Source organism: Anolis carolinensis, chromosome 2, assembly GCF_035594765.1.
Source record: "Anolis carolinensis isolate JA03-04 chromosome 2, rAnoCar3.1.pri, whole genome shotgun sequence".
NCBI classification, from domain to species: domain Eukaryota; kingdom Metazoa; phylum Chordata; class Lepidosauria; order Squamata; family Dactyloidae; genus Anolis; species Anolis carolinensis.
The window spans coordinates 217,990,054-218,010,407 of record NC_085842.1 but is presented as its reverse complement, the minus strand read 5'-3'; the positions used below and the strand labels follow the sequence as shown (position 1 = coordinate 218,010,407).

Genomic DNA, 20,354 nt, shown 5'->3' with positions numbered 1-20,354 from the left:
CTACACAAAGCCAACACTCAGGATGGAAGATCAGCTGGGAGCATTCAGTTGCAAGAATAAAAGGAGAAGGAAAATGCGAACTATCACTCAGAAAAGGAAAGTAAATCTCTACAATAGTTGTCATAAAAACTTCCAGAGTCCAAATATATGTCAGGTTATTTTTCTTTATAGTTTTAAAAAATAATACATAAAGCATTTTAACAAACTACCAATGTTCTCCAATAAAGTTATGTCCATTGATCTCGTATAACTTTTATGGTGAAATATTACTCAATTTTTTAAAAAGTGCAAGCAAAAAAGGAGAATGTTGTAAAGGCAAGAAATACCCCCATAAAGATAGACTGGTTTAAAGAATAAGATGAAGCAGAAGTGACTTAATACCCAGTGTCTGTCATCTCATATGCAAAGCCCACATAGACACACATGAAATTTCATATGTTTTTTTTTTGTTGGACTGGCAGCATCTGGCTGAAGTTAAATCTTTGTACCATTTTTTCATTCCTTTCCCCAAAATCCATATCTTTTCTGTCTCCCGAGTCCCAAATTCAGTTTGATCTATATGTGTTACAGCAATTATATGCCTGTTATTTGTCTGTGTATAAAAATTCATGGATCACAAAACAATCTTGGAAATGGCAACCTTCTCAAGCCTCCACTAGTATATGTTGTGTATATAATTCAGATTGCCTACTGTATTGTATATGTGTGTATTGGTGTGCAGTTTTCCTTAACTCTTTGTTGTAGGAGGACCATGTGATCAGATCTGGGCTCGTTCAGGACTCAGACTCCATTTTACATGTATGCTTTAAACTTCAGTAGGAACTGCTTGCTTTCAGATGCCAGTAGAAACTGTACGCTTAGACTTCAGTAGAAATAGATGTATGCTTTAGACTTCAGCAGGGACAATATGCTTATAGACTCCATTGGACTTTCAGACTAGACGGAGACTCTATTAGACTATCAGAACAGAGAGATGCTTTAGATTATGGACTGCTGATTCTAAGAAAGATGTCCTGTGTTACCCACACACAGAAACTACTTCAAATCCTATTTGTAACTGGATTAATAAGCAAAGTACCTGTATGCTGAATACATGAAGTTGCTGAGTAAACCAACTATGTTACTTCTAAGGAGTCTGCTTATTTTTGTCTCTTGAGAACATGATTCAAAGGCAAATACTGGTATATTTTAAGAGAGAGTAGATGTTTTTGGGCAACTAAAAGAACACTTCTGAAACTCTGCTATATAGTGTATATATTTATTTTATTATTTATTTATTTATTTACATCACTTTTACCCCGCCTTTCTCCCTGAGGGGACTCAAAGCGGCTTACAATAAATAGGCAAAAATTCAATGCCTAAAAACAATGTAAAAACAACAATTCATATAAAACAATCTACAGAACAACAATTCATATAAAACAATCTACAGAACAACAATTCATATAAAACAGATATATGTTTTGTGCATTGGCATATCTTTGTCCCTAACAGTTCAAAGAGATAATATGTTTAACAGGTGAGAAACCAGATTGCCTTGCATGAATGCAATTTCCCCAAAAACGTTATTGCTCTAACACAGTGTTTCTCAACCTGGGGGTCAGGACCCCGGGGGGGGGGGTGTCAGAGGGGTCGCCAAAGGCCATCACAAAACACATATTTCTGATGGTCCTAGAAACCCCTTTGATTGTAGGTGAACTATAAATCTCAACAATTACAACCCTCAAATGTCAAGGTCTATTTTCTCCAAAACTCCAGCAGTGTTCACATTTGGGCATATTGAGTATTCATGCCAAGTTTGGTCCAGATCCATCATTGTTTGAGTCCACAGTGCTCTCTGGATGTAGGTGAACTACAACTCCAAAACTCAAGGTCAATGCCCACCAAACCCTTCCAGTAATTTCTGTTGGTCATTGGAGTTCTGTGTGCCAAGTTTGGTTCAATTCCATCATTGGTAGAGTTCAGAATGCTCTTTGATTGTAGGTGAACTATAAATCCCAGAAACTACAACTCCCAAATGACAAAATCAATTCTGCCCCCCACCCCCACCCCACCAGTGTTCAAATTTGGGTGTATCGGGTATTTGTGCCAGATGTGGTCCAGTGAATGAAAATACATCCTGCATACATTGCGATTCATAACAGTAGCAAAATCATAGTTATGAAGTCGCAACGAAAATAATTGTATGGTTGGGGGTTACCACAACATGAGGAACTGTATTAAGAGGTTGTGGCATTAGGAAGGTTGAGAACCACTGCTCTAACAGGTCATGCCTTTTACCAGGAGGTTATGGAATCATTTTTCAAAAAGTTATGACTTCCAACAAGGTCATGCCTTTCCAAAGATCATAGGTAAAGGTAAAGGTTTTCCCCTGACGTTAAGTCCAGTCGTGACCAACTCTGGGGGTTGGTGCTCATCTCCATTTCTCAGCCAAAGAGCCGGCGTTGTCTGTAGACACCTCCAAGGTCATGTGGTCGGCATGACTGCATGGAGCGCCAAAGATCATAAATTTTCCAAAAGGTTATGGAGACTTCCATTTTCCAAAACATCCAATTATGGGCAAGCGTGGAAGAAAGGGCAACAAAACAAACCTTCTCTAGTATACCCTAAGGCAGGGAAGTACCACCCAAAGGAAAATACCAAGGAACAGTTCTCAGATCTGGTAAGGGACAGGTGTGGTATTGTCAGTCACCCTGAAAAATGTAGTATGAATCAATTCAGACCTTTTAAAGACATCTTGGCAGGGAGGAGTCATTGAGAATCCCCTCCTTTTTCCAGATGCTTCCCAGACTCAAGGAGGAACCATCTCATAACCTGAAAACCTCTGGACCATCAAGCAATTGGCCATATCCAAAGTATTCTGCACCTCATCAGTCTTATCAGGCCACCCTTGGCAGCTGTCGTTTACATGAGTTCTTCTTCCATCAATATTCCATCTGCTGGACTTTTTCTTCCGGGTCTCCAACTTTTTCTTTTTTTCCTGGCAAAGTGGCAGCTACCATCAGTTCCAGTGCTGGGAAGTTTGAGGAGGTGACCTAAAAGTAGAAGACATGGAATTGAATTTACAGATTTATAACATTTTGACTGTCACTGTACAGCAGTTGTTCTCATCCTGTGGGTCCCCAGATGTTTTTGCCTTCAACTCCCAGAAATCCTAACAGCTGGTAAACTGGCTGGGATTTCTGGGAGTTGTAGGCCAAAACACAATTGGGGACCCACAGGTTGAGAACCACTGCTGTACAGCAAGACTTTTCTAAACAAAATAAATGAGTAATCACAGAACAAGGCAAGTGGTTCAAGCTTTGACTGGATCCCTAGTTTTTCCTTGTCCTCAGTCAAACTGAATCACATTGAACAGTTTGAGCTGCATCCTGTTCTGCCATTTAATGTTGCTTTGTGTCATTTTTTGGTGCTTCCCTTTGCCTCTTTAAAAAAAACCCCTCAGCATTTGGTTCATCAAAGTGGCTTATTTGAAGATATCTGCTTATGATGAGTCAGGATGTTAGCTGTGCATGTGTCTCATCCCCCTGCCTATGTCCTACTGCTTCCTTCTGTTTCCACTTATATTTCGCATTTGGAAGGTACATGCTCTCCTTCTCCTCCAAAAGCACTTTCATTTTTCAAAAGCTCTATGTAGTGCAAGAGTTATGACAGCAAGCTGAAATTCAGTTTTTCTTCTCAGTGCAATAACCATATGGTTTACTGTGCCATTGCGACAGGCGCTCCCTTTTTTGGCTCTGCTCATATAGATATCTTGAAGTTTCCCCCTCACATTGATCCTTTCATTTTTCAAGTCTCCCTCCATAGTAGAGCAATAAAAGGCAAATGTTTCCTCTAACATTGAGTCTAGTTGTGTCTGACTTTCGGGGGTGCTGCTCATTTCCATTTCTAAGCCGAAGAGCCAGCATTGTCCGTCGACACCTCCAAGGTCATGTGGCTGGCATGACTGCATGGAGCATTGTTATCTTCCCGCTAGAGTGGTATCTATTGATCTACTCACATTTGCATGTTTTTGAACTAAGTTGGCAGAAGCTGGGGCTAACAGCGGGAGCTCATCACTCTCCCCGGATTCAACCAACCTTTCAATCAGCAAGTTCAGCAGTTCAGCAGTTTAACCCGCTGCATCATCAGGGGCTCCTAGTGAATCAATCCTAGATCATAAAACTGGAATATGGCAAAAATACTAAGTTGTCCTATCCCAAAAATGTTCTGTGAAGCTTATAGCAGCTGTGTTTTCAAAGACTTTCATGGCTGGATTCACAGGGTTGTTGTGTGTTTTCCAGGCTGTATGGCCATGTTCTAGAAGTATTCTCTCCTGACATTTCACCCACATCTATGGCAGGCATCCTCAGAGGTTGTGAGGTCTCATAACCTCTGAGGATGCCTGCTATAGATGTGGGTGAAATGTCAGGAGAGAATAGTGCTAGAACATGGCCATAAAACCCAGAAAACACACAACAACCCTTTTAGCAACTGTGGCTATTTCAGAGAGACAGCGAATCTGCTCCAGATTTCAAACAAGCTTTCTAAGGATTGAACCTTATCCACAAAATGGTTTCAGCACCTTGAATAGCTCCTTAAAATCTGGAATAAAACCTAGTGGCCACTTCCCTGATATGGAAACCTGTAGACATTGGGTCTTTGGCTTTAGATAAGGTTTCTTGCTGTCATAAACTGTCATAAACTTTCCATCCAACAATTTCTTTATTAGGAGCCGCAGTGGCCAATGGGTTAAACCCTTGTACTGGCTGAATTGCTGACTTGAAGGTTGGGTTGCTGACTTGAAGGTTCGAATCCATGAGACAGGGTGAGCTCCTGTCTTTCAGCTCTAGCTTCTAGGGACATGAGAAAAGCCTTCCAGCTAACACATCTGGGCATCCCCTGCACAATGTCTCTGTAGATGGCCAATTCTCTCAAACCAGAAGCAACTTGCAGTATGTTCTCAAATCACTTCTGACACGATAAAAAAAACCCTGCTTTTTGGAGTTGTGACCGCTGTCATTTCCTTATATGAGGAAAATCATGTGAAGCATGTTATCTTCCTACCATTCCAGTATAAATACAAAAGCAGAGATCTAGTAAGAAATCATAGAATCATACAGTCATAGAGTTGTAAGAGACCTCGCGGGCCATCCAGTCCAACCCCGTGCCAAGAAGCAGGAAAATCACATTCAAAGCACCCCTGACAGATGGCCATCCAACCTCTGCTTAAAAGCCTCCAAAATAACTTCAGCAGGCTCTACTGTAAGTTTGTTTCTGCCTCCCAGCCTCTCCCACCTCCCCACCTGGGCAGCTATTTCAGTTGGCTAAAGATCCAGAATTATGAGACCAGTCATCGCTCTAGCATGACAGAATTTCAGCTTATTGTCATGGCATTCACAATGAAAAAAAAAACCATTTGAAATTTAAAATGAAATCAGAAAGCAGACTTTATACTAGGAGAAGATTCCAAATGGAAATAAACAAACACAAAAGGCAGGAGGAAGGTGAAGGGACTAGAGCAGTGGTGTCCAACATGTGGCCATTCAGGTGTTTTGTACTTCAGTTTCCAGAATTCTTGGCCACTGGGAAAGCTGGCTAGGGCTTCTGGGAGTTGGTGATCCAAACATCTGGAGGGCTACAAGTTAGACACCTCTGGACTAGATCTGAATCCCCGCCTGACCATAGAAACCCACTGGATGACTTGAACAAGACACATTGTCTCAGTCTCAGAGGAAAAGGCAAAAAACCTCATCTGAACAAATATTTCCAGGTAAAACCCATGATATGGTCACCATAACTTGTAAACAATTAAGGCACACAGCAACAACTGGCTTTAGCCTCAGGTCTACTGACACGCAGGCATTGCCATGGAGGATCTGCCATAAAAAACCAACATGGAAACAGTTCATCACAGGTCCCTTTCACACAGCTGGATAAAATCCCACATTATCTGCTTTGAATTGGAATATAGGGCAGTGTGGACTCAGATAACCCAGTTCAAGCAGATATTGCGGGATTTTCTGCCTTGATATTCTGGGTTATATGGCGGTGTTGAAGGACCACCAAACACAAAATCCTTGTGTTTGTTAGGCTGATTGCTGCCTTACCGATGAAAGAAAATACTTAACATGCCAAGAGGTTTAAGACAGGTAAGGACTACGAGCCAGAAGGTAGAATAACTTACCCTTTTCCTTACATGATGGGTCAAAGCCAAAACAGAAATAACAAGAATAAAGAAGCCAACCATCAGCCCAAAAATGACCTTTCCAGGAGTTCCAGGCTGTGAACTGGAGACCTGGGCAGCTGCAAGACAAAACTGCAATTGAACACCTTGAGGAAGTGGAAAGGGATCAAAAAGGATCAGAATATGGTTGCCTGTGAGAGTCACTCTTTTGTCATAAAAGGTAAAGTTAAAGGTTTCCCCTGACATTAAGTCCAGTCATGTCTGACTCTGGGGGTTGGTGCTCATCTCCATTTCTAAGCAGAAGAGCCAGCGTTGTCCGTAGACACCTCCAAGGTTATGTGGCCAGCATGACTGCATGGAGCGCCGATACCTTCCCGCCGGAGTGGTACCTATTGATCTACTCACATTGGCATGTTTTCGAACTGCTAGGTTGGCAGAAGCTGGAGCTAACAGCGGGCACTCACTCCGCTCCGGGGATTTGAACCTGGGACCTTTCAGTCTGCAAGTTCAGCAACTCAGTGCTTTAACACACTTCGCCACCGGGGTTTGTCATAAAGAAAGCTGAAGAGGTATGAAACATCCGTTATTCTATATTATTATCTTAAATCAACCAGTTTCTTAAAAGTTTTGAAACATCAGAATAGCCCGCTTGACAAAAATAAAAGTGGACTGAGCAGGCACCTCTTTCAAGGGAAGCAATGTCATGTTGAAAAACACACATCTACCCGTAATCTACAACAGCTTCTGGGGTAACTTGAGAAGTTAAGGTGTGCTATTTTATGATGTGCCAGCAGAACTGCTGACCGACAGGTTGGGAGCTCCAATCCAGGGAAAGCGGGTGAGCTCCTTCTGATAGCTCCAGTTCCCCATGCGGAGACATGAGAGAAGCCTCCCACAAGGATGGTAAAACATCAAACATCCGGGTGTCCCCTGGGCAACTTCCTTGCAGACAGCCAATTCTCTCACACCAGAAGTGACTTGCTGTTTCTCAAGTCGCTCCTGACACATAAGAAAATTCACAGAACATCTGGTTAAATAGAACATCACATTTTTCTTTGGATTTGAGAGGATGCTCAAAATACATGACGGAATTATCCCATGAGACATTTAGGAGAAAATGTGAGAAAGCATCAGATGAGACCAATTATCTAGATTCATTTTAATTGGAGTGTAGACATAGTTTTTAGCACAGAAAATCCCATGGTAGTTCTTGGTGTGCCAGAAGAGAGAGTGCCTGGTAATCTTCAACTTTGAAAAAAAAATTCTCAGTAGCTTTCAATGCCATTGACCAGGATGTTTATTTCAAAACCGGAGGCAACATTTGGGCTGTGGTTTTAATCTTCTCTGGTAGTTGGCTCCAAAGAGAAGTGCAGGTGCTGCTCCACTTCCTCACGCTTGTACTCAAAGGTCACACAAGGTGCAGATTTGTTAAAAATGATGTCATCTGGAAATCTTGTGTTAGGAGGAAATGAAGACAACACATGGCTCTTTTGGTTGGTAGCTCCTCTCCTGGAGTGAATGGTGTTTGTCCTTTTGTAGAGAACTGCACTCCTTCTGAAGAAGGATTTTAACAGTATGAGACCCCTTCCACACAGCTGAATAAAATCCCACATTATCTACTTTGAACTTGAATATATGGCAGTGTGGACTCAAGATACCCAGTTCAGAGCAGATATCGTGAGATTTGCTGTCTTGATATTCTGGGTTATATGGCTGTGTGGAAGGGCCCTGAAGCTGTTACTTAAGTCACAGCATATCCTGGAGAGGCAACTTCCCACCTGGTACAGAGGATAATTTACATGCTTACTTGTCTTCTACATGCCAATTACATCTCTAGATTGACAAGGATAGTTTGACATTACCATACTCTGGTAAACTCCAGATAGGACTTCTATGTGGGATGTACAATGAGCCCCTTTAAAATTCTCTCTATATACAGTGAGTTCTACCTGCTTCTCCTGTGCTTGCCTAAGGAATCAAACCAGTAGCAGAGCACTTTTGTAGGAGAGTTTTGTAGGAGAGTTTATGTGAGTATACATGCTCCTGTCCTTAATGCTTTTACTATACTTTGTAATTTTTATCCTGTACAAGTGTTTCTAATCACTCATATGTATTCCCTGTAGGTCCACTCTGTCGTTGATACTGACACACTGAATTAATTTACTCGAAGAACGTGTTACATGGGAAAATTGACTACGCTAGGTTTTCCATACCTTCATAACCACCACCTGAGGAAGACTACACAGTCGAAACCGGTCGTAGATGGTGACAAACCTTGGATTTGTTTAAAACATTGGATTTTTAAAAAAGGATTCACTAACATGGACGTTTAGATTTGGACTCACAATTAATGATTTATATAGTCCTCTATGTGGAACATGAACTCTGGTTGTCATTGGACTCACAAACTCTTAATATAGAGTTCTACTCTCTATGAATGTATGTGTGTTGGTAACACATTGATTATATTTTGGTTTAGAGATGTGTTGTTTGAAGCATTTAATTGAATGTTCTATGACAATAGCATATATAAAAATGACTGTCTTATAGTTTATATTATTGGATTACATTTCTAGTTATAGTGGCCTCTTGCCTTTGGACGTATAATGAGGCCAGTTGGGAAACTATGTCCCTCCATCTATGGCTTAAAGAGCCATAGATGTCCGGCTTAAAGAGCTGGGCATGTTTAGCCTGCAGAAGAGAAGGCTGAGAGGAGACATGATAGCCATGTACAAATATGTGAAGGGAAGTCATAGGGAAGAGGGAGCAAGCTTGTTTTCTGCTGCCCTGCAGACTAGGACACGGAACAATGGCTTCAAACTACAGGAAAGGAGATTCCACCTGAACATCAGGAAGAACTTCCTCACTGTGAGAGCTGTTCGACAGTGGAACTCTCTCCCCGGGGCCGTGGTGGAGGCTCCTTCTTTGGAGGCTTTTAAGCAGAGGCTGGATGGCCATCTGTCGGGGGTGCTTTGAATGCGATTTCCTGCTTCTTAGCAGGGGGTTGGACGGGATGGCCCATGTGGTCTTTTCCAACTCTACTATTCTATGATTCTATCTGGCTGAGGCTGGCAAAATGACAGAGGAGTGCAGGCATGTTGACATGTGTGATTCTAATGCACCATCAAGTAGCCATCACTTTCGGCTATGTAATTTAGCCAAAAAAGGTGAGCATTAGATATGAGTAAATAGAGAATTACAGGATCTAGCTGTGCTGCTACTGAGACTGGGAATTAAGACCATATTTAGAATGACCAACAGCATTGGCTCCCGTTCGATTCCTAGCCCTGTCTCAAAGTGCTGGTCTTGATCTTTAAAGTACTTCATGGCCCATGAAATGATCAACGTGTCTTTCTATTTGCATGCCTTTACATCAGGGTCACCATCAGAGACTTTCTCCAGGAGTACCCATCATCTGAGTCCAGGGTCCCATCTACATTGCCATATGATCCAGATTATTAAAGCAGATATTCCACATTATCTGCTTTGAACTGGATTTTATGAGTCTACACTGCCATATAATCCATTTCAAAGCAGATAATCTGAATTTTACATGGCAGTATAGAAGGGGCCTATGGGACCTTTCACACAGCCATATGACCCAGAATGTCAAGGCAATTACCTGCTTTGAACTGGATTATCTGAGCCTACACTGCCATATACAGTAGAGTCTCACTTATCCAAGCTAAACGGGCCGGCAGAAGCTTGGATAAGCGAATATCTTGGACAATAGGCGGGATTAAGGAAAAGCCTATTAAACATCAAATTAGGTTATGATTTTACAAATTAAGCACCAAAACATCATGTTTTACAACAAATTTGACAGAAAAAGCAGTTCAATACGCAGTAATGTTATGTTGTAATTACTGTATTTACGAATTTAGCCCCAAAATATTACGATATATTGAAAACATTGACTACAAAAATGGCTTGGATAATCCAGAAACTTGGATAAGTGAGGCTTGGATAAGTGAGACTCTATTGTATTCCAGTTCAAAGCAGATAATATGGGATTTTATTCAGCTGTGTGGAAGGGGCCTAAGTTTGAACTGCATTATATGGTCAGTGTAGATCCATATAATGCAGTTCAGTACAAGTGAAGCAGCATTATAGTCAGCCTCTGATATTGCAACAGGATGCAAGCAAAAACCATCTCAGCTATGCTTTGGCATCTTTTCTCCAGAATGGTTTTGTGATGCTAAGTGGAGGCTTTTTCCCCCTTCAGGCTTTTATTGATTTGTATTTGTCTTTGTTTGATTCATTCTTTTGTGCTTTTCATTGTATTTTAACAATTTACCACAATAATAAAGGGCTCTGTATGTACATGGTACGGTACCAAGATAAAACAATAAAACAGAAATCACTGCCAAAGGCATACAATTTAATATTTTCTTGCAAAGTGATATGTTAATACAGATTGAGCATCTCTTATCTGGAATTAAAACAAAACCCAAAATTCAAAATTGTCTACGTAGGTGGCTGAGATAGTGAAATATTACTTTCTGATAGTTCGATATTAAAAATATTGTATATAAACTTACCTTCAGGCTATGTGTATAAGTTTTTTTTATGAAATATAAATGAATGTTGTGTTTAAACTTTGCATCCATCTCCATGATATCTCATTAAGTATGTAAATATGTTCCAAAATCCGAAATACAATCAGACCCCAAGCTTTTTGGATAAGAGATACTCAGGCTGGATTTATACTGTCCTATATTCCAGGGTCTGATCCCAGATTATCTGCTTTGAACTGGATTATATGAGTCTCTACTGCCAGATATTCTGGGATAAGCAGATAATCTGGGATCCGATTCTGGGATATAGGGTAGTGTAGATCCAGCCTAAGCCTGCATAGTTGAAGCTCAAGGCATACATTTCAATAGGAAAGAAATCAAGGGTACCTGTAATTTCTAGGCGATGTTGTACAGAACCCAGCATCTCATCTGGACCATAGACTTGGCATTCCCAGGTGCCTGCATCACTCAGTGACACTGGAGAGATCTCCAGAGTGTGTTTCAAGACCTCTGCCTTTCTGGAGGCACTCTCCGTGGGCATGGATCCCAACTTCTGCCAGCGAAAACGCTCCTGTCCAGTGTGGTAGCTCAGGTTGCAGGTGAGCATCAAGTGAGATCCCTCTGTGACTGCTGTTCCTTCACTGCTTCGGATGACTGAAGGAAAGGAAGGAAACAAATCAGAAACATCCCTGCAGGTAATCCATTAACTGTCTCCCTCACCATCCTTGCTAAGAGGAAATATCACAACTGTTATCTTGGATGATCAAGGCTTCCAAGTAGGCAGCCTTCCTACTAATTATTTCCTTTGAGTTTATTAATGTTCCAGTGCTAACAACAACAACAACAACAACAACAATAATAACAACTTTATTTTTATATCCCGCCTCCATCACCCTGAAGGGACTCAGGGCAGCTAACATGGAGCCAAGCCCAAACAATTACAATAAAACAAAATAAAATACATACAAGGCACACGACAACAACCAATTAAATGCTTATACAATTATAAAGTAAAACAAAACATGGTAACAATGGCATAATAAAACAAAGTATAAAAACAGTACAAAATTTTAAACGAGGGCAAGCTGGGCCAAGGTGCAAGGCGTAGAAATTGCAAAACCTGTGGGTGAGGTAGATAGATAAAATGCTGCATGTAGTGGGAAACTCGGATAGGCTAAACAATGACATTATTCTCAACTGAGGATGAGATAAAATGCATCAGGAAAACAGCTTGACATTGGAACCAAACCTGACATAGGGATTAGTTGTTCAATCTTCGAAAGCACACCGAAAAAGCCAAGTTTTTAAGCTTATAGAATACCACCCTTCAGTATAAATGCTATTTGTGATATCTAAAGAAAGTATTAGCTAGCACAGCTAGTTTTAGAAACAACAGCAACTATTATTACTATAGACTGAGGCTCGTGGGTTCACTGATGGTTTTGAGAAAATTGTGGGATTTTCTGTGAGATTTCCTGGGACACAAAGTGAGGAAGATTCAAGTCAGAGAAATAATGGTTCTCTTTGGGAAAAAAACTGACTCAGAAATTACAGGGCTTCAAGGTCAGTTAAAGAAGCCAGAAACTGCAATATTTGATAAGGAGTCGGGCGGAGAGCTAAGTGATACTGAAGACTCCCAGGGAAAAACACCTGGACCTACAGAGGTCAACAAAAGTCTTTGTTTACAGATTAGAGCAGAAAATAGACAGTTCCAGTCAGAGTGCTTACGTGGGAAAGTTAAGAAGAGAATTCAGGGGAAAAGAAATGACTTCATGGGTGTCTATTAATTACACCCATTACACCCATGAGCCAGCCTCCGGTGGCTCGGTGTGTTAAAGCGCTGAGCTGCTGAACTTGCAGACCGAAAGGTCCCAGGTTCAAATGCGGGGAGCGGAGTGAGTGCCTGCTGTTAGCTCCAGCTTATGCCAACCTAGCAGTTCGAAAACATGCAAATGTGAGTAGATCAATAGGTACTGCTCCAGCAGGAAGGTAACGGCGTTCCATGCAGTCATGCTGGTCACATGACCTTGGAGGTGTCTACGGACAATGCCGGCTCTTTGGCTTAGAAATGTAGATGAGCACCAACCCCCAGAGTCGGACACAACTGGACTTAACATCAGGGGCAACCTTTACCTTTACCTATTAATTGTCAAGTTGTTTACCTAAGAGTTAGTTCAGGCAACGTAGCGTTCAAGGGAGAAGCTAGACCTGAGTTCTCTGGTTCTTGTCTCAAGTCAAGCCTTGGTTTTGGATTTAAGTATCCTGGAAGTTTTCTATGTGCTTGTTTTATACTCCTGCTCAAGTTTTACTAAGTATACCTTTGCTTGTGGACTTACGCTGTGCATGACACTTTCTGGCTATCCCTGGACTACATTACCTTGGGATTTGCATGAGATTCTTGTTTCTATTTTAAAATATCCTAAAGTGTTTTAGTGAATTTATTGATTTTAATGTTAAAAAATAAAAAGTAACGTTGTGAATCAGCACCACAACAAAGATTGTAATGAGTGTACATTAAACCAGTGGTTCTCAACCGGTGGGTCCCCAGATGTTTTACCTTCAACTCCGAGAAATCCTAACAGGTGATAAACTGGCTGGGATTTCTTGGAATTGTAGGCCAAAACACTTGGGGACCCACAGGTTGAGAACCACTGCATTAAACCATGTTAAGTTGACTGCAATGATACATGTTCAACTCCACCTCTTATAGTTGACAGAATTGGACTGGCATTATTTATGGCTGTTGATACTATACCAATCTTCCATTTTCATGCAAAGGACCAGACTTTCTACTGTATATTCTGAAAACAGATGGAAGAACTTCAGAGAAAACCAGGGATGTCCTCCTCACCTGTCATTATTGCCAGCGTGACATTCTGCGTAATAGTGGTGCCTTGGATGGTGACCTCACAGAGGTATTGGCCTGCATCTTCAGGGCCCACAGCAGGGAGATAGAGGGAGAAATTTCTCTGATTTCCACGGATAGAAGTGGCTGTTGCCTTCATTTCTCTCCTTCCCATGTGCTTCCAATGGACAGCCACATCTGAGATGCCATAGTCCAAGGGTTTGTAATTTAGGATGCAGGGTAGGTTGGCATCAGATCCTGCGGCTGTATAGACTACAGGAATAGTTTTCTCTGTAAATCCTGGTGGAGGGAAGGTTGTATTAATCACAGGAAACAGAGGAAGGGAGGCAAGAAGTTAAAATGTTTTATTTTTGGTAATCAAGAAAAGCTGGGGCAGACAGAGTTATTCCAAAAGGAAGCCATGCATGGTTAAAGAAATGTGAAAAATGAGATGGAACAAGAGGATGAACATGGAAGATGAGATGGAAGCTGATCTCACCTATGACTTGCAGCTCGTATGTGGCAGAAATTATCTCTCCATCTGCAAAGATGAGTTGACAGAGCCAGGGCCCAGAGTCATTCCCAAATGAACTGGAGATAAACAGAGCTTGGCCTTGAGAGATGAAACGACCAGTAGTTGGAATCGGAAGACCTGCATGGAACCAGCGTATCTTTATGGGTTTTTCTGAACGTGTGCAGTTACAGGTTAGTTTCACGGCTCCCAGCTCAACCAGAGGACCAGGAGGGTTAGCAGTCACTATAAGAAAAACAGAATTGTACAGTGATATTCTTACCATCAGATGTGTAAATTCCTAGCATACATCTTCTATCATCATCCATTCATCTTTGGGAAGAGCAGCAAAATCTAACTACAAAACAAGACACAGTTAGACAGACAACTTCATCAGATGGGTTCATTTTAAAAGAGAATGCTGTGTTAAATAGTAATTAATGTTGATGTTTTATTATGGTTGTGTTGTATGTTTGTTCTGGTAATTGAATGTTTTACCTATGTTGGAAACAGCCCTGAGTCCCTTCGGGGAGATAGAGTGGTATACAAATAAAGGTTGTTGTTGTTGTTGTTATTATTATTATGGGCCACCAGAATCGTTACGCATCATGGTGAATCCCTGCCATCGTCCTAGTCATGGACTTCAAATCAACACAGAAAGCCCCCTAGGTTTTATATGATATAGTAATGGTGAATAAAGAAAATGAATCTGTTTCTCTCCTTGTTGCACCTCAGTGCGCTCCATTTCTTGATGGACTTTTCCTAAGGTAAAGGTAAAGATTATCCCCTGACATTCAATCTAGTCATGTCTTACAATGGGGGTTGGTGTTCATCTCGATTTCTAAGCTGAAGAGCCGGCGTTGTCCGTAGACACCTCCTAGTTCATGTGGCCAACATGACTGCATGGAGTGTCCTTGCCTTCCTGCCAGAGCTGTACCTATTGACCTACTCACATTTGCATGTTTTTGAACTGCTATGTTGGTCAGCAAGTTCAGCAGCTCAGCAGTTTAATCCGCCGCGCTACTGGGGAGTCCATCTCTAATTTAAGAAGTTTTCAAAACAACAAATCCTGGCAAGAGGCGATAGGGAAGGGGTGAAGCTTTCACATTAATAAATCCCTAACCTAAGTGCTGTTTCTACACTTTTGTAAGTGAATGTGGCTGATATATGAATAAAATACAAGTGTTTCTCCTCTGTACATGCTTTTGTGTATTGTCGGCCTCTAATGCCACTTGAATAGGGCTGTGTCTATTAAACAGTGAAAAGAACTTTATGTTCCTTTTCCAGTGCAACTCGGTTTAAATTAGTGGGTAGGGAAGTAACTGTAGAAGATTCAGGGAGCACAGTAGGCAGAAACCCATGGAGAGCAGCAGCCCTGTTGCCCAAGCAAAAGGAAATCAAAAACTCTTTGCCCCCAAAAGCCCTCTAAGAAATATGGGGAACATTTTCGTCTTGTTTTAGGCCCAAGAGAAGTTTTTTTAACAACAGAAAGTGAACAGAAGTCACTTCCTGTTTACTTTCTATTTCAAAAAGACCTAAACTAAGCCAGGGAAGCCACAACATGTGGTAAAAAAGCCATTCTTGGTACAAAAGTATCTAAGCAGTGGTTGTCAATCTGTGGGTCCCCAGATATTTTGGCCTACAACTTCCAAAAATCCCAGCCAGTTTTCCAGCTGTTAGGATTTCTGGGTTGAAGGCCAAACATCTGGGGATCCACAGGTAGAGAACCGCTGATCTATAATGGCGTAATGTTTTTTGGAAATTTTTGGGTGCTCTAGGAAGCCTTCAAATAAGATGGACATGCCCTCCATAGTCTCTAGAAGGCATTTGGAAGCTATATATATATATATATATATCAGTTTGCTCACAGTGCCCACCCAATTTAAAGGCATGTAATTTTGGAATTTGCCCATTGCCTAGCACTGGAGCTAAGCTCATTTAACACACATTCACAATTTTTAGATTCTCAGATCATCTGTTTTGGAACTGGGGCTGTTCCTGTTATTTTGTGTCCCTGTTTCCGATCCGGACATAAATACCGGGCATCGGATTCCCTCTGATTATAGAAGCTAAACAGGGTCTGCTCTGATAAACACTTGGATAAAAAAACTGCCAATGAATACTCGGTTCTGTAACCTCTTGTGAATATATCTTGTCAACTAAACCTTGTGAAAGGGTCACCTTAGGGTCGCCCTAGGTCTGAAATGACTTGAAGGCACATAACAACAATAACAAGAGCTACAATCTGGAGGGATTTATTAACAAATCTGTGTTCTACCTCAATTCCAAATCAACATAATGAGCCTGGTTTGGATCTGTGTTTCTCTGTAAAATGTATTAATTTCCCACATACATATCCTAAAGCAGTGGTTTCCAACCTTTTTTGACCAGGGGCCACTTGACCAGGGACCCACTCTCCCTCATTAGTACCAAAAGGGTTACAAGTCAGTTTTTGGTCAACTTTAGATTCGGTTTGGATATTTGGAGTGCAGATTCAGACAATTGCATTAGATAGACCGGGGCTGTGGCGCAGATGGGAGAGCAAACCAGCAAACCAGCTGCAATTAACTGCAATCAGTCACTCTGACCAGGAGGTCATGAGTTCGAGGCCCGCTCGAAGCCTATGTTTGTTTGTCTTTGTCCTATGTTTAAAAGGCATTGAATGTTTGCCTATATGTGTAATGTGATCCGCCCTGAGTCCCCTTCGGGGTGAGAAGGGCGGAATATAAATGCTGTAAATAAATAAATAAATAAATAAATAAACCACATCAGCTCTAGTTTTTGATACAGAACATATGCCATCCAGTAATCGCCATCTGCTTGGCCACAGAAAACCATATTTAATAATCTAGATTATTTAATAATCTAGAGCCGGGCTGTGGCGCAGGCTGGTTAGCAGCCAGCTGCAACAAATCACTCTGAACAAGAGGTCATGAGTTCGATGCCTGCCCGTGCCTGCGTCTGTCTCTGTCTCTTTTCTATGTTATGGCATTGAATGTTTGCCTTATATGTGCAATGTGATCTGTCCTGAGTCCCCTTCAGGGTGAGAAGGGCAAAATATAAATACTATAAATAAATAAATAAATAAATAACTAAATAAATGTGGTCTATCCAATGCAATTTTTTTTAATCAGCACCCCAAATAACCCCAGGAACAGGCCTAAAAGTGAAGACACCAAGGCACCCCTCTTCCAGGCATCACATAGAATGGCTCCGTTCTGGGGAAGGGCGGAGGAGGAGAAGCAGCAGTCAGGAGGCTTACTGTTGTGCCTTTCATGGGTAGTCAACCTCTTTCCTCCTGACGTCTCAGTTACCTCGGCACTATAAGAAGGTTTTGTGAAACCAGTCGCTCTTGTTGCAACGGTGAAGTAACAGTGAGGCCATGGACCATATTTCAGTTTTTGCAGACCACTGATAGTCCACGGACCACAGGTTGGGAACCATTGCCCTAAAGGAGCCAGATCTCATCTGATCTTGGAAGCTAACCAGAGTCAGTTCCAGTTGATACTTGTATAAGAGACCACCAGTGCCGAATTTAGAACAAATGAGACCCTGTGCTAGTTACGTTATGAGGCCCTTTACTTGGGACCTGAAGGGGGTATGCCTGGTAGGTCTATATTGCCTTTTTGTGGCACATTCCCATAGTCTATCAACTTCATAATTATGAATGGAATGGCTTCCAAACAGATCGCCTTCAAATTTAGAATTGTACCACATAAGCAGCATCCATCGTAAACAATTTTTTTGGAAGGAAAATGCCCCATCCCCGACCAATGGGATCCTATACTTAAGCACACCTAAGCAGAATAAATCTGGCACTGGATAACACCAATGAATACCAGGTATTGTAAGCTATATTTCAGAGGAAGGAACAGGCAAAACACACTCTAAGTATTCCCTGCCTTTAAAAAAAAATCCTTTCAAATTCATGGTATTACCAAAAGTCAATAGGTGACTTGAAGATACACACATCATCAATCAGAGTTGCGTACCTGACACCACACCAAGCTTCACCTGGCAGCACCAAACACTGCTACCATATTTCACCAGCATCTCATAGATTCCTGTATCATCATTTAGTAAGGGGTCAATCTGAAGAGAAAAATTCCCCCGAAGAAAACCGGCATCCCAGATTGATAATCGGTGTATCATGGAACGGGACCATTTCTTGATCCCACTGGGATCCACCTTTAGAATCAAACGGCGCTTCCTGTGGGAACTGGAACAACGAGAGAAGAACGTTGTTGGCACTGGTAGCGTGGGAAGTGTCTTGAGAGGCAAGAGCAGGAGGTGAAACACAGTAAATGGGAAATAGAAGGACATGCCAAGTAATGGAAACAGAAAAATCACCCCCATCCCATTCCATAATTATTATTATGAACGAACAGGTCTTCCCAACTTACCTGCCTTCATGCCGTACCCAGCGAAGTGTTAATCCCTGATACAGTTGCCTCCAACTGCTCTCCAACTTCTGAGAACTCAGGTAACAGGGAAGCAGAGCTTGGCCTCCTTCCTTAGCCCAAACCTGAGTGTCCTCTCCTGTTGCACAGAAAGGATTTCTGGATGCTGCAACAACAACATTAAATTCCAATAAATAAATAAATAAATAACTTGATTACAAGTGTAGCTTCAAAGGCTCCGTCTAACTAATCTCAGAAGATTGGGTTTTTATTTTGTTTTTCCAAGTTTCATGTAGAAAAGGGTGATATAAAGTTTGGAATTATGGAGGGAATTTTGCTCAGAGTTATAGACCAGGGCTAACAGAGATGGAGGAGAGTCTCAAGTTGTCCAGCAAGGCTTTAGGTACAAAACACGGAGTAAAGCCTGCAACAATTCCAACAAATCATCTCCCCATCTATCCTTGGGTACATTAGCTTTCTTCCTATCCTTACCATTGGCCAACTGCAAACTGAGGGCAACCATCCAGAAAAGGAACAATAAAGTCATGATGGCATCAAAAGGAGTCAAATCGTTCAGTGTCCCAAGTTCACCTCCATTCCTTTGCCAATCAGAAGAGACCAAGAGAGAGAGAGAGGCCTGGAAGAAGAGAAACAACAGAGGATTGGACTATGCAAGAGATTCAGACTTGGGAAACGAAGGTGGATTTCTGATCAAAGAAGACCTTCGTGGTCAATCTTATACTGTAGGTGGGCTGCTAGTTTCCTGACGGGGTTGAGGTGAGAAACGTCACAGCCGAGAAACCAACCCGAGAAGAAACAAAACATGTGCAGGAAGGCAGGGTGAAGGGAGTTCTAGAAAACATATTGAAATGGAAACTGTTTCTCTCTCATTCTGTCCACTCATTTAATGTTGTTTTTACATGATTTGGCTTGCAGTGGAAAATGTATGTTGGACCAATTTCTGACAAGCACCTCTGTTTTTTTTTTTCTTTGACCTTTTCCCTTTGATGGCATGATTTCTTTATCTCAATTAATTTGTTGCTGTTGAAAATTCTAAGGATGATGATGATGATGATGATATCACCTTTAATTTAAGCAGCCAGGGCATGTTTCTGCCTGAGGCAATGTAAAATACTCTCCTTTTGTCACATCCTGAATGTGCATGAAATGGCTTTAACGGGATAATTTAAGATCTATAGATGAAACAAATGTAACCTCTGCCGCTATAGCTACCCTGAGTCTCTTCAGGGAGATAGAGTGTATAAATAAAGCATCATCATCATCATTCCCATAAGACCGAAAGTATTCTCTCTGCCAACCAAAGTTGGACTAGAGATAAATAAAATAAAATAATATATATTGTATTGATTTCCATTTCTTTTCTCTCCTGCTGCCTGTCTTTGCTGTTTTTATCCACAAGGAAATACTTGTGCAACCTGATTGAATGGGGTGAGTAGAGGCAAAGGTTCAGAAAGTGCAGCCAGAGAAACAGCTGCACCCTCACAACCTACTGCCTGGAACAGCTGCCACACTTAAAACCTTATCAGATGGTCTTCAGGCTCTGTTTCTATATGTTTGAGGAAATGGAGCCCCATAGGAGTCTCCTGGAGGATATCAGACCGCATAAGGGCATTTCCGGTGGGACTCCGTGGTGTTCTGTTTCCCATGTGTGTGGAAATTGAGCTCTACTAGGAGTTGGGTATCAATTGACTTCTGATAGAGAAATACAGGGTAAAGCAGGGAGAAGATGGGGAAAGGTGCAGTAAGCACATGGGATGGCTGGCCACCCCTGAAGAAAGGGAAAGACAAGAGGGATGGGGTTAAGGACTTCATCACATTAGCTTTGAGCTCCATCCTAGGATACTTCCAAGACAAAACCAGGATGGAGCATGACAGAACCCATCAGGACCTCATC

At 41.6% G+C, this 20,354-nt stretch overlaps 1 protein-coding gene across 1 annotated transcript; it reads right to left on the bottom strand.

Moving 5' to 3' along the window:
* Window positions 1-1,244: 1,244 nt before the first annotated feature.
* lag3 (lymphocyte activating 3) lies at window positions 1,245-19,173 on the bottom strand. The gene is made up of 8 exons (XM_062971777.1): window positions 18,932-19,173; window positions 18,443-18,605; window positions 18,032-18,258; window positions 14,028-14,285; window positions 13,535-13,828; window positions 11,071-11,337; window positions 6,167-6,285; window positions 1,245-3,035 (listed from the first exon to the last, which is right to left on the bottom strand). Exons 1-8 carry the CDS (start codon window positions 18,984-18,986, stop codon window positions 2,925-2,927), a joined length of 1,494 nt encoding a protein of 497 aa, XP_062827847.1. The 5' UTR covers window positions 18,987-19,173; the 3' UTR covers window positions 1,245-2,924.
* Between the last annotated feature and the right edge of the window lie 1,181 nt (window positions 19,174-20,354).

Bases quoted from the DNA above. Each gene is read 5' to 3' on its own strand.
- lag3 (XM_062971777.1), bottom strand. From the start codon at position 18,986: ATGACTTTATTGTTCCTTTTCTGGATGGTTGCCCTCAGTTTGCAGTTG. The intron at 6,286-11,070 runs GTACCCTTGATT...TTTGTCTTGCAG, and splicing joins ACATCGCCTAGAAATTACAG to CTGCCCAGGTCTCCAGTTCA. The intron at 3,036-6,166 runs GTAAGTTATTCT...TTCTACTTTTAG, and splicing joins CCCATCATGTAAGGAAAAGG to GTCACCTCCTCAAACTTCCC.